Source organism: Suricata suricatta, chromosome 3 (genome assembly GCF_006229205.1).
Source record: "Suricata suricatta isolate VVHF042 chromosome 3, meerkat_22Aug2017_6uvM2_HiC, whole genome shotgun sequence".
Lineage (NCBI taxonomy): Eukaryota > Metazoa > Chordata > Mammalia > Carnivora > Herpestidae > Suricata > Suricata suricatta.
Window position 1 is genome coordinate 7,820,651 of NC_043702.1, and position 14,389 is coordinate 7,835,039.

At 40.4% G+C, this 14,389-nt stretch overlaps 1 protein-coding gene across 1 annotated transcript in view; it reads right to left on the reverse strand.

Moving 5' to 3' along the window:
- Nucleotides 1-3,171: 3,171 nt before the first annotated feature.
- The window catches only part of PSMD1 (proteasome 26S subunit, non-ATPase 1), a 93,094-nt gene continuing 81,876 nt past the window's right edge, over nt 3,172-14,389 (reverse strand). Inside the window, exons 22-25 of the mRNA XM_029933601.1 lie at nt 13,038-13,124; nt 12,131-12,277; nt 5,697-5,853; nt 3,172-3,393 (exon numbers count right to left, since the gene is read on the reverse strand). Of these exons, the coding sequence (XP_029789461.1) occupies nt 5,707-5,853; nt 12,131-12,277; nt 13,038-13,124 (381 nt within the window). The 3' untranslated portion in view covers nt 3,172-3,393; nt 5,697-5,706. The remainder of the gene's footprint in view (nt 3,394-5,696; nt 5,854-12,130; nt 12,278-13,037; nt 13,125-14,389) is intronic.

Sequence of the window (14,389 nt, forward strand, 5' to 3'; positions counted from 1 at the left end):
GGGGGGAAAATAAGCAGCTCAGTGAATGAAGGTGTAGTAAGGACAGTTAGGGGCGATACTGGCTGCTGCGGAGGCAGAAGGAAGGTCCTAGTCCGTTCTGGGGGTGGAGGTGGGGTGGGGAGGTGAAACTGGGGTGAGTTACGGAAGTCTCTATAAATTGAAACTGATAGAACTGGCTAGTAGATTCACCAGACCTGGAGGGAGAGGGTGGGAGTAAAGAGAGAAGGGTATTTCAGGAACAAGGAATGGTATGTGCAAAGGCCAGGAGGTGACACAAAGCTGGGATCTTTGCAGGGAGTGAAAGTGGTTCTGAGTGTGAGGTGGGAGAAGCCAAGAGAGAAGCTGGAGAGGCGGGCAGCAGCTAAAGCCTTGTATAGCTCTGAACACCCACTGAAGAGTTGGGGCATTATTCAACAAAGCCCCACTGAGAAACCTGAAGCAAGAGACTACGACGATTTGCATTGTAGAAAGCTCAATTTGGAGAATGGATTAGAGTGGGCTAAGTCTGGGGGCTGATAGACAGGTAAGTGGTTGAGCCTGGGTTAGTGACCAGTGGGGAAGGAGGGGGGATGAAATGGGAGATACTTGAAGCTCGACATTGAGTCAAGGGTGAAGCATGGGTTTCTGGTGTGGGCTGCCGGATGGAGGGGTTGTCATTAGCTCTGAAAAGCTAGAGGAGACTGGAAGTGTCTTGGACACACTGTACAAAGTGCCTGAGAAGCAGCCCAATGAGGGTCTCGTGAGTGGCTGGATGTGTGTGCTAGGAGGTCAGATGAAAAGGCGGGGAGAGATGTGGAGTGGGGAGTCATCTGCAAACCGTGGGGGCAGGTGTGCATGGACGGGCTTGCTTTGAGTGGACTGAAAAGACCAAAGACCCCGTTCTGGGGAAGGCTAGGGCTCACCAGCAGTCAGAGGGAGCAGGACCTGCCAAAGTGCCCAAGAATCCTTGCACAAAGAAATGCTCAAATTAAACTTTTTAAATTTGTTAAACAAAGAGGTTGGTCAGGGACAGGAGAAAAAGACTTGCTAAGTGGGGGAGGGGCAGAGAGAGACGGAGAGCACAGAATCTGAAACAGGTCTGAGCTCCTGGCTGTCAGCAGAGCCAGACACGAGGCTCCAACTCACAAATCACGAGATCGTGACCTGAGCTGAAGTTGGACGCTCAACCGCCTGAGCCACCCAGGGGCCCCATAAGAAGAGTCCTTCTAAAAGCAGTCATTTAACTGCAGATGGGTGGGAGAAAGGCAGGATTCTAGTATTAAACCCAGTCTAAGAAATCCATTTCCTTCCATTTGATTTCCTTGCTCTGCATCTCACTTGCCTTCACCTCTGAAAGTTTGCCCCAATGACATCCCCTGGGAGTTAACTGCCACCACTTTCCGGTTTTTTTCTGGAGAATGTGCCAGTTCTAGCTCCTATCCTGTCTTCACACATGCCTTTCTTCACCCTGTTCGACTTCATCTTAGACTCCTTTGCTCCTTGGTTAGCTCTCCGTGCTATGCAGATCCTGGGAAATCTGGGATAACAAGCCATCATGAAAACCATTATGATGAGATGCAGGCTCACCAAAATCTGATCCAAGTGGTCATTTTACTTTACAGCTTACTTTTTTTAGAGCTACAACCTCAAGATCTAAGACCAAGTTACAAATCCTAAATTGCACTGCTCTACGAGGAACTACAGCTGACTGCTCCCTGAAGTTCAATCTATTGGCTTGGAAGGAATTTAAGAACTTTGGCCAGAGGCCAGCGAATGCACCACCTCTCCCAGACTACTCAATTTTGGACAGTGACATCATTGAGAGACTTCTGTTTTATAAACATTTCATATATTAAGGGAAATGTTAGAGATAACTGTCTGAAATGCAAGCAATGTTAGGAGCTTGAACAGGAAGGACAGAGCTAATGAGACGCTAGGAAATGAGATAATCTCCTTTATAGAATCATCTGATATTGAGGAAACAGGAATTTACAAAGGAGGGGATACAATGAAATTAACCAATGAGTGGAGCCATCCTTTGGGATCAATAACCTTTAGCCCTGGACCTAACGACAAAGCTGTGGTGGCTGAGCGTAGCCGGGCGGTCCATCTGGGCGTTGGTTTCCTCTAATGATAACACCCACCCTCAGAGGCTATATGCTAAATTAAAAAGTGTAAGAGTCAAGGTTAGAGCAAAGAACTATTCCTGTATAACTGCTAGAAATCACCTTTTATTTTACATGATTGAAGACCAAAACACCCTCCCCCCAGCCCCCCAAGCCTAGCTCTTACTGGGGCGTCCCAGTTCATCAGAGACCCGCTTCAGATGCCAGAACACAAGAAGGGGAGGTCGTCAGAATAATGACCTTATCTGCTTATTTCAAAAGCCCAACATCTAAGTAAGATCTGATAATATAGAAATCAAAATTGGACTTGTCAAAACACATCAAATTACATATACTTCAAATTTCTGCATCTTTATTATATGTTATATTTCAAATTAAAAAGCACAGGGGAAAAAAGATAGAAAAAAAGGGGGGGGGAAGGGCACATTATCAAATCCTGTGGCTAAATGAAATGAATTCCATCTATTGTCCTCAACAGGCTCAAAAGCAGGAAACAATAAGCAAAGCTTGTTAAAAAAACTTTTTTAATGTTTATTCTTGAGAGAGAGACAGAGTGTGAGTGGGGGAGGGTCAGAGAGAGAGGGAGACACAGAATCCTAAGCAGGCTCCAGGCTGTGAGCTGTCAGCAAAGAGCCCAACACAGGGCTTGAACTCACAGACCGTGAGCCCAAGTCAGAAGCTTAACCGACTGAGCCACTCAGTGCCCCAGCAACTGATTTAAAAACAAATGTTTCTGGACTGCCTAAATAAACCTTTCCCTTGGGCCACTACAAGGTCTTCTTCAGTAAATGATGGTATCTCATACCCTCAATCCAATTTTAAAACCTGCAGAGATTCTTGGAGTCATGAACAAAGGTTGATTTTTTAAAAATTTCTTGTTCCATTATTTTTCAAAGACCTTATAAACTAGTCTACCTTTCTCATCAATATGAGAGTCATGCATACTCATCCTGGCAATTGAGGATTTAGCTCTTTGGGTTTAGGCATTTCATGATGGGGGGCAAAGGATATTAGGTCCATTTATTTAAAATTGAGGCTGAAAAACGAACAAATTAAAAAGCTCTTGTCCATTTTGAAATTTTAATATATTTATTTGAAAACCAAGTTCTGCAAAGAGCACACTAAATAGTCCTCTATCTTCTCTTCACCAAAGACTTGGAGACAAGGTTCTTCGGGTCAACGCAGAGGCAATGATACATGCAGTGAATAGCGGGGTCTCAGCATGAACGTCCTCACAGGCATTTCCCATACGAGCCTGGACAGTCTTCTTCAGAAGAGCAATGAGATCCTAGGGAAGGGGGAAGGGAAAAGCTAGGGTCATTCTTTTTTTTAAATTTATTTTATTTGAGAGAGAGAGAGAGTGAGCGAGCAAGAGAGCATGCCTGAGCAGGGGAGAGGAGCAGAGGGAGAATTGTGAGCAGGATCCACACTGGGTATGGAGTCGGACACGGACTCAATCTCACAACCATGAGACCCTGACCTGAGCCGAAATCAAGAGTCAGATGCTCAACCAGCTGAGCCACCCAGGAAGCCTTAAGATCATTCTTTATTTAAAAAAAATATTTTATTTTTACTACTAGCTGTTGAAGTCTAAAACTAGCCCCTACCCCTGCTATGTAGTCCTAAGAAGCTGCTTTTTGTTAAGACAGACTACAGTTTTTACACTCCTACTAGACTGAATATTTTATCCTTTTGAAAAGAGTAAGATTCCAATTTCGGTGGTGCCTGGCTGGCTCAGTCAGTGGAAAATACAACATTTGAACTTGCGGTTGTGAATGGGTACAGAGTGGGTAAGGGAGAGGAGGGGAGGGAAGGATCCAATTTCTAACTAAAAACTTAGAAAAAAAATTTTAAATGTTTTATTTATTTTTGAGACAGAGAGACAGAGCATGAGAGGGGGAGGGGCAGAGAGAGAGAGGGAGACACAGAATCTGAAGCAGGCTCCAGGCTCTGAGCTAGCTGTCAGTGCAGAGCCCGATGCGGGGCTTGAACCCACGAACTGTGAGATCATGACCTGAGCCGAAGCCGGACACTTAACTGACTGAGCCATCCAGGCGCCCCTAACTAAAAACTTTTCTAAGCCATCTTGTAATTAATTGCCTTGAAAGAGTAAATCGAGGCTTTCAGTAAGGTGTAAGCGTGTCGTAAGGCTTGAGGGGGCTAATGTGAGTCCGTTCAGTTCCACACAGACACTGAATGCTCATGGTATCAATACTGCCTTGTGCTACTTGGGTAAAGCTTAGGAAACCAAAGGCTGAAAAATAATTTTCAAAAGCAAGTTTACATAACCAGGAAGTTAGTATAAACCTCCCTCTCTCAAAGGTCCAAACACTCTCAGAGTCTTGAATATAGTTTCCTACTAATGGCAAGGTTTCTGCCTTAATATTTATCTGAGATTTCTGTAAAAGCTTTGATTAATTGCTGGTCAGTGGGTGACACTCATGGAGCTAGATTTACAACCTGACATCTAAATGTATTTTCCTTTTGTCATAATGTAATAAATGATACTGTTCTTATTATCTTTATTTCCATTTTAAGTGTATTTATTTGAGAGAGACAGCGTGAGTGGGGGAGGAGCAGAGAGAGAATCCCAAGCAGGTTCTGCACTGTTGGCACAGAGCCCTGCGTGGGGCTCGAACTCATGAAACTGAGATCATGACCTGAGCTGAAACCAAGTCAGACACTTAACCAACTGGGCCACCCAGGCACCCCTGTTCTTTTTATCTTCAAAGAGTAGAAGAGTAAATTCTTATTTGTCTGACAATGTACATGTACTAGGGTGGAGTTAGAAAACCTTGATTATATAGTTCATAGTAATCTTTAAATATGTGATGACTACTAACAAAATGGTGGAAAAAAGAATGATAATTTCATGACATTAAATTACTCCAATCTTCTGCATCTAAAACCTACTCCAACACTGTTATAACACTGGAATAATAATCTTTTTCAATCGGACAAAGCTTTGTGTTATAGTCTAATGGACTCCAAAGTACCTTTAAGCACCACGTCTTATACACATTACATGTTCAATCGCTTTAGTGAATAAATGAATTACTAAGGCTTTCAGTGTCAAAAGTACTGCCAGAAAGGGAGAGAGAGACGAATCAGTGAGAAGCCTAGACCTATGTAATCCATGAACCAGGCCGGCTATAAACTATAACTAATCTGTAATAAGGGGCTTACATCAAAACGTAAATCAACTCTACCACGAGCAACCTGTGAGTTCAGCAGACTTTTTCTAGGGTGAGGGGGTAATTAAACAAGGTTTTTTGATGAAAAAAACATTGAGGAGATTTACATTCTGGAGCAACCTTCCTACCACCTCCTACACACCTATGAAAACAGTTTGTAGCCACTTCGAATAGAATTGGTCCAACACTACAGGGCAGAGAGGGAGTGGAGGAAAAAGAAAAAGGAATTGGTGGTTAAGTAAACAGGAAGAAATAAAAAAGAGGTGAAATTTTAATACCATTTAGGTAAACAGGGATTGAGCATAATAGGAATGGAAAAAGAGACAATGTGCCGAAAACATTTATGACGTACTGACGAACGGATTTCTCCTGATACCCAATTTCATCCTACACATACCTCTGGGTCCCTAATCATCGATATACTCAAATGGCTCTGGGGGTTCTGGCTCTTGTTCTTCTTCCTCAATTTTGGGGCCGTGGGCTGCCACAGGTTCTACCAGCTCTTCAGTGTCTTCACTGGTGTCCTTCAGGATTATGATGCCGCCAATGGAGAGCTGTGCACACGGAGCAAGGAAAGAAGCACAAATTCCACTCATTTTGAGACTGCTTCAGAGGCTAGAGCACATACCTGTGCAATGATGCCTGTGAGGCTACTTGATGATTTGGAAGTAAAGCACTGGAAGAGAACTACACTTTACTAGACAAATCCGCACCTGTGTCTGTGCGATGCTACACTGGTGACAGACCGTTCAACACAGAGAAGGGGCTAATCAGTTTTTCCTCATCTATTCCTTCAGGAAAACAACGTCAATGCACATCACAAAGGATAAAGAAACTCATAATCCATGAGGAAATTTACAAACTTAACCCAGTGGCTCCGGACGGTAGGACATGTGTTGCTGTTCTATTTAGATGATGCATCCCAAGAGAAGAATAGTACTTCCAGAACTGCCTCAGTCTGACTGTAGGGAAACTGTTTACATAGAAATCTATGTAAAATTTACATGGAAATCTAATGCCCTGCTACTCAACATGCGGTCCTGGACCAGCAGCATCATTATTACCTGGGACTTTGTTAGAAATGCAGAAAATGCAGTCCTGCCTAGACCTACAGAATCTGCATTTTAACAAGATCCACAGGTGATATGTGTGTACACTAAAGTTTGAAAAGCACACTAGTCTAATAGATACTTTATTACTTTGTGAGAAAACTATCATTTTGGACACAAAAGACAATCTACAAATGAAAAGCCAATTTTTCTCCAGCAATTTCAGAATGACAGAGAGAACAACATAAATATCACAGATACACTGAGTATTTTTTACTTTAATCTACAAATCCTTGTGATACAAGAGAATGAAGTAGTAGATAGGAAACAAAAAAACCCCTAGAGTGTAAAAGCAATTGTATTAGCTCTTTCCCAAACATATTAACAGAAGTAAATTTAAACACCAAACTCTTCACCCATCTCTGGTGTGCTAATCTTATTCTATCTGCTTGCCTGTGTCAAAGGAAATGGAAAGCTGCTCTCTGTAATTAAATCAGTCAACAGTGGCAGGGCACATCTGGAAAAACATTATTTCTACCAAAGCACATTAATGGGAAGGAAAAGAAGCACAAGCACATTAGTCAAATGATTCATGTATGTATGAGTATCTCTGCAGTTCAACCTAATCTGATTTTTCCTCATCAGCACTCTGCCCTGCCATGCTATAAAACTGGCGTGCCTTCATGAATTTCTACTTATATTCTATTTCTCTTCTCTCAACACACACTTATCCATACACATTGATTTCTAACTCTTTCCCTTAAACAGTGTGCTTTCCTTGCAGAGGAGTCATTTTATGAATGGACCCTGCCTTTACTATCACTATTCACTCAAGAACAATCATAGTACAAAGCCACTAATCCTCCATGGCCTACAAGTTTACCTGAACCATCTAAAGGACCAATTGGAAAAGAATTGTCTACCAAACACAAGGAAATACCTATGTTCAACAAAAAAGACTTCTAATATTTTGGAAACAGATGGCTCCAGGTTATAACGGTACTATGTTACGCTTATCTGGAATGAAATAATGCAACTCAAATCCTGCAATTGTAAACAACATATGGAAGGAGCCTTTTATAGCTATGTGGTTTAGGTTTGATTTTACTCTAGTTTATAAAGTAATCCATATCCAACGTAGGTGCGAATTTACAACCTTACAACCCTGAGATCAAGAGTTCAAGCCCCAGATCAGGTGCAGAGATTACTTATAAAAAAAGAAGGAAGAGTTCATGCTATATTGACTGTGCCAGTCATGTGCCCATGAACTTTTTATAAAATGTTCTTTGTCTCTAGCAACAGTTTTTCTTAAAATATCTAGTTTCTGACTTAGCACAGCTGTTTCATCTCTCTTTTAGTTACTTGTTTGCATGGGGTATCTTTCCCCATCCTTCTGCTTTTAATTTATTTGAATCTAAAGCATGTTAAGATTTTATTTATTTTTTGTTTGTTATTTTTAAATTTTAATAGTTTATTGTGAGGTTAGCTAACATAACAGTGTATACAGTGTAGTCTTAGCTTCAGGAGCAGATTCCTGTGACTCATCCCTTACATACAGCATCCAGTGCTCATTCTCACAAAGTGCCCTCCTCAACGCCCATCTCCTCCTATTTTCTCTGGCCCCTTCACTATCAATCCTCAATTTGTTCCCTGTATTTAAGAGTCTTTTATGGTTTGCCTCCCTTTCTGTTTTATTTTTTAAGTAATCTCCACACCCAATGTGAGGCTTGAACCCTGACATCAAGATGACATCAAGCATACTCTACTGACTGGGGCCAGGCGCCCCATAAAGTGTGTCTCTTAATAAGAGAGCATGTAGTTGGATCATTTTCTTTTTTATCCATTTGGCTGATTTCTGCCTTTTTAACTGGCATGGTTAGTCCATTTACATCTTATGTGATAAGGGTGCCTGGTTGGCTCAGCTGGGAGAGCATGAGATACTTAGAGTTGTGAGTTCTAGGCCCATATTGGGTCTAGGGCTTACTTAAAAAAAAAAAAAAAAAGATATTTCATGTGATTACTAAGGCAAGATTTACTCATACCATTTTTGCTATTTGTTTTTTAGACATCTTACATATTTTTCTTCCTCAATTCCTCCACTACTGCCTTCCTTTGGCATTAAGTAGGTACTTTCTAGTGTACCAGTTTAATTTCCTTGTTTCTTTTAGTCTACTTTTTGAGTTATTTTGTCTGGTGGTTGTCTTTGGGATTATAATTAACATCTTAATCTCACTGAAAAATAAACTTAATTGCAATAATATACAAAAACATTTCAATATAGCTGTTTCCCTACTCCTTTGTTGTTACTGTGTTATGAATTGAATGTTTCTGTCTCCTCACCCTGCCAAACACATGTTGGAAAATCCTAGCCCCAAAGTGATAGTATTAGGAGGTGGGTCATTAGCAAGCAATCAGCCCTCATTAATAATGAAATCAGTGCCCTTATAAGGAGAGACATGAAGAGAAGTTCTTTCCTCTCTCTCTGCCTTGTGAAGATACAATGAGAAGAAGGTCATCTGTAAAGTTAGATGAAGGAAGGCCTTTACTAAGACCCTGATCATGCTCGCATCCTAATCTTGGGACACTAGCTAGAACTGGGAGAAATGTTTTGGTTTAAGCCATTTAGTTTTAAATGATAGGTGGCAATCTGTTTTAGCAGCCAGAACTAAGACATAGTGAATGTAAATTATGCTTTTATACAGTGTGTACACATCAATACCAATTTATGACTGCTTAATATAGTTGTCTTTTAAACCGGATGGGAGAAGAGTTACAAAAATACATTTATATTCTCATTTGTATTCACCTATGTAGTTACATTTACCAGTGCTCTTTATTTTTTCATGTGGATTCAAATTACTATGTAGTGTCCTTTCATTTCAGCCTGAAGCATTCACCTTAGTACTTCCTGGATGGCAGGCTCTGCTAGCAACAGATTCTCTTCATTTTTCTCTGGGAATGTCTTAATTTCACCTTCACTTCTGAAGGACAGTTTTGATAGACAGAGACTTTGTGGTTGAGAATCTTTTCTTTCAGCACTGCGAGTATGTCATCCTATTGCCTCCTGGCCTCCATGGTTTCTGGTGGCAAATCAGCTGTTAATCTTATTTAGGGTCCCAGTCTATGATGGGTTGCTTCTCTCAAGATTCCCTTTTCTTCAACAATTTCATCACAAAGAGTGTAGGTGTGGATCTCTTTGGGTTTATCACTCTTGGATTCACTGAACATCTTGGGTATGTAGATTAGTAATATTTATAAAGTCTGCCAAGTTTTCATCCATGATTTCTTCAAACATTCTTCTGCTTTTCTTTTTTGGGACTCCCATTATCCCATTTTATGTAGCTTGGTATGCCTGGTAGTGTTCCACAGATCTCTGAGGTTCATTTTTCTTCATCCTTTTTTGGGGGGTTGTTCCTCAACTGACCTGTCTTCAAGTTTGCCCAAGTCTGCTTGAACAGCTGTTGCGTTCCTTTAATAGTTTTCCTTTCAGTTACTGTATTTTTTAGCTCCATAATCTCTTCATTATTTTTTATGATTTCTATCTCTTTACTGATACTATTTGTGAAGACATTCTCGTACTTTCCTTTAGTTCTTTAGACCTAGTTCTTTTAGGTCTTCAGACGTATTTTAAATAGATGATTTAGTCTGCCTAAGAATCTAGGTTTTTACCTCTTTGTATGTCTTGTAATTTTTTGTTGAAACTGGACATTAAAATAATACAATGCAGCAACTCTGGAAATCAGATTCTCTCCCTTCCCCAGGGTTTGCTGCTGTTGTCTGTTTTGTGACTTTTCTCAACTTCTTCTGTAAAGTCAGTATTTTTTGCTGTATGTGACCACGAAGTCTCTACTCAAGTACGTGGTCAGCTGTGATTGGGCAGGGATGTCCTTAAATACCTGGAACTAGTAAGTCTCCAGTCTTTGTTGAGGGGTCGTGTGTGCATTAGGGTAGCACATCGTCAACAATCAGCCAGGCAGCTGGTTACTCTTCCTTACTCTTCACTTCTGGCTTGCACAGACAAAAGCAGTCTTTTGACTCATAGATGGACAATGATTGTAGCTTCCTCTTATTCTGAGCAAATGCTTAACATACATTTAATTTCCAGCAGAAACATACCAGTGTCCTCATGGCATCACCATATGGAGCACATACTTTGCTGTCTTCAGTTTTTCATAATTGTCAAAGACACTGGGTGTCTTGTGTGCTGAAGTATTCACTAGTTACGCACTAATATATCTATTCTCAATATACCCCACTTAAACTGGCAACAGCAGTTTCTAGATGCTGTTAGAAGACATTCTCTGTAAATATGTCACTTTGATGAACTAGGCAGCTGAGCAGACAGTGACTACATTTAAGGTGTTGATTCGTTCATTGAACACTAAAGACCAAGTAGTATTAGGTCCTTAGTAATAATGAAGGACTAATAAGAGATGGGAAAAGATCTTCAAACTATTCCTGCCTTTCTGGCCTACAGACATCTGGTAACTTGTCAACCTCATCAACTAGTATTTATTAAATTTTCTTTTTAAATATTTGTAATTTTTGAGAGACAGAGCATGAGCAGCAGAGGGGCAAAGAGAGAGGGAGACACAGAATCTGAAGCAGGATCCAGGCTCCAAGCTGTCAGAACAGAGCCCGACACAGGGCTCAAACTCATGGTCTACAAGATCATAACCTGAGTCAAAGTCAGACGCTTAACCAAATGAGCCATGCAGGCACCCCATCAACTAATATTTATTAAGGATTTACCATGTGCCAGACATTGTTTTAGGTATTTTACATATAATGATCTATTTAATCTTTTCAACATTCCTAGGAGGTGGATAGTATAATATTCCTCATTTAACAGATGAGGAAATTGAAACACGAAAAGATCAAAAGACTTGTCTCAGGTATACAGCTAAGAAAAGGCAGAGCTGGAATATAAACTCAGTTCTGCCCAAGTCTAGCTCTCCACCACTCAGTATCCCTGTCCTTGTCTCCCCTCGCTGATACTCTAGTCGGGTAAGACGTGGGCTCACAGGTGTGGGTTAGGGATGCCTTCCACTCACCACTATCATGGACCATTTAAGTTAATGAGAATGGTCTTTTTTTTTTTTTTTTAGAAATCTCATTATGGCACTTTAGACAGACCCAGGATACGGATGTATTAAATGTGTCTACTAATGGCTTTCTAGTTTTCCAGTTATAAGAATGTGGAGGGGGGAAGGGGGAGAGGCATTTTCATGCCAATTATTGTTCAGCATTTGTTTCTAACCTGGAACATTCTCCCTCCTTAAATGGTACGAAGATTCTTTTCAAATTGTAATATTCAACACTGTAAATGCTTGTGTATTAACGGTATCACCTTGTTCACTCTTTGCCACATTCCTGAGTTGGGTATAATTCTTATTTTACAGTAGAGGAAACTGAGGCAGAGAGGTTTAGTACTAGATTTATGGTTACATTGGCTGTAAGTGGTAGAATCAGGATTCAAACTCAGGATGTCTGATCCCAGAGTCCAGGCTGGCTCCACAGCTATCACTATGCTGTATTAGGAACTTCTATTGTGTAAGCGTCTGATAGACGGAGGATGTTTATTGGGTTACCCAAAGGAAAAAAAAGATCTCTCCCAAATCCATATGAAATGGAAGGGAATGTTCTCTCTTTTGCTAAGAGACTGATTTGTTCTACGGAGCTTTCTCCAATGCTTTGGAGATTTATCCTCCTCTATCAATATACCATTGTTCTACGAACTAATATCCCGCCGGTATATAGCTAAGGGCCAAAGATAACTTACTGGTTTGAAAGGCTGGTATCTACAGGTCTCTGGCATGGTCAGGACCTTAAGCTGGGCAGGCATAACTCGGGCTGGATTATCCAGTAACTGGAAGTTTGGCTCAGGTTCTTTTTTCTTCTCTTTTTCTTCCTTTTTTTCTGCTTCATCCTGGAAAATGAGAAAAAATAGCCCCACAAAGGTTCACTTCTCTTCCATATCACTGAATAATGTTTGATAAGTTTACTGAGCAACTCCTTTTAATTCTTTTAAGTTTATTTATTTATTTTGAGAGAGAGAGAGAGAGAGAGAGAAACAGTGTGAACTGGGGAGGGGCAGAGAGGGAGAGAGAAAGAATCCCAAGCAGGCTCTGCACTGCCAGCATGAGCCTGATGCGTGGCTTGAACTCACAAAATTGTGAGATGATGACTTGAGCTGAAACTGAGAGTCAGATGCTTAACCGAATGGGGCTACTCAGGTATTCCTTTTACGGGGTCACTCTTAGGTACCAAAGGTAGCCAGGACTAAATGTGATGAGAGGACAACTAAAGTCATACCGACTGAGAGGATGGAGAGGGCAGCCGTGCTTACGGGTGAGAATGCTATGTAACTTGGTTTTAAAGGATGAGAAGTTTTTCTACTAGGAGAGACCAGAATAAGAGGGTCTATGATAATCTCTTTGCTTGAAAGGAAATTTTTTCCTCCCACCATCATCTCATTGTCTGAAGTTTCTATTCCGCCTTTCAAAACCCACTTTAGTTGTCATTTCCTCTAAGAACTCAAGTCTCTTCCAATTAAAGCTGCAGGAGTCTTTGTGCTTGGAATGGGACACTTATTTAAAGAGCCAGGTATGGGAATGTTCACTTAGGAAGAGCCTGGACCATGACAAAGATAGATATATCAACCCACATGATCACCAAATTACACTTACCACTTCCATTTTCTCCTCCTCTTTTTTTTCTTTTTCTTTTTCCTTCTTTTTAGCCTTGGCAGTAATAGATAACACAGCAGTGGAAACCTAGAGGAAGTGAACACAGTAAACCAAAATCTGTTCGCTACAAAGTACAAGTCCACAGAGAAATCAGTTCCATAATACTAATTTTGTTTCCTGGCAGTATCATAAGAAAAAATAATCAGGGAACAAATGGGAAAAACAAGCAGGACATTTATTCATATAATTTTATGCTATGGTCCTTAGGTGACTCTTTAGTTCCTGAAGGCTTGTGTCCAATGTAACTCTTATTATTATTACTTTTTTAATCCACAGTCTACCTTGGATGTGGATTTGCTATTATGAGCTTCTGAGATATTTGGGTGTTGCACACTTTTTTATTTTATAGGGAAAGCACTAGAAAATATAAAAATTTCATCCAAACTTAGTCATAAAGATATTCTCACTGAATTAGATGCACTACAATTGTAATACATAGTGGGTGAGTGGTTAGCCTAGAATTACCCTTCTTGCCAGGGAATTTGAAAGGCTACAGTACTGGGATAAGCTGGTTTTGTTTCAGATCTAAAAGCTGGGGGTCTGAAACACAGCTGATGAAACGAGATATTGTCGTCAGAGATATTCATCACCCACCATCCTCAAATTTGGTCAACTATATAATTATCCCCACTTACAAAACTTACAGCAAATAATCAATTGGCTAATAATGGAACACTATTGACAGCAAAGAAAGCATTTTCCTTAGCATAAGGTATCAGAAAGGATAATTTTACTGAGAAAACTTCGGGGGCAAGTGCAGCTAACACAATAGTTTGATTTAACACACATCAGTGAGTGTTCTCATACACTGCTGATTGTCAAGAAGTTGGTTATATCCATTTTGAATGAAATTTAGTCATTATCTATGAAAATAAATAACGTATATTACGTGAATCAATCACATCTAAGATCCTAACTTATAGATATACAAGTGCACAGACATACATGTATAAAGACTCTTACTCTAGTTTCATTTGTAACAGTGACAAATGAGAAATCACCTTAAAATGTCCATCACTGAGGAACTGAGTAGACAGATTACGGTATTATACACAAAGGATTGCTCTGCAGCAATAAATGAGGTCCATATACACTGAAAAATTTAAAGATTTAAAAAAAAAATTTAAGTAGGCTCTACACCCAACGTGGGGCTTGAACTCATGACCCTGAGATCAAGTCGTGTTTTTCACTGACTGAGTCAGCCAGGCGTCCCCTAAAGAGTAACTGCTAAAGTGAAAACAGTAAGCCATAGAACAGTATGTCAACAATTATTTGTGGTATAAAAAGTACTG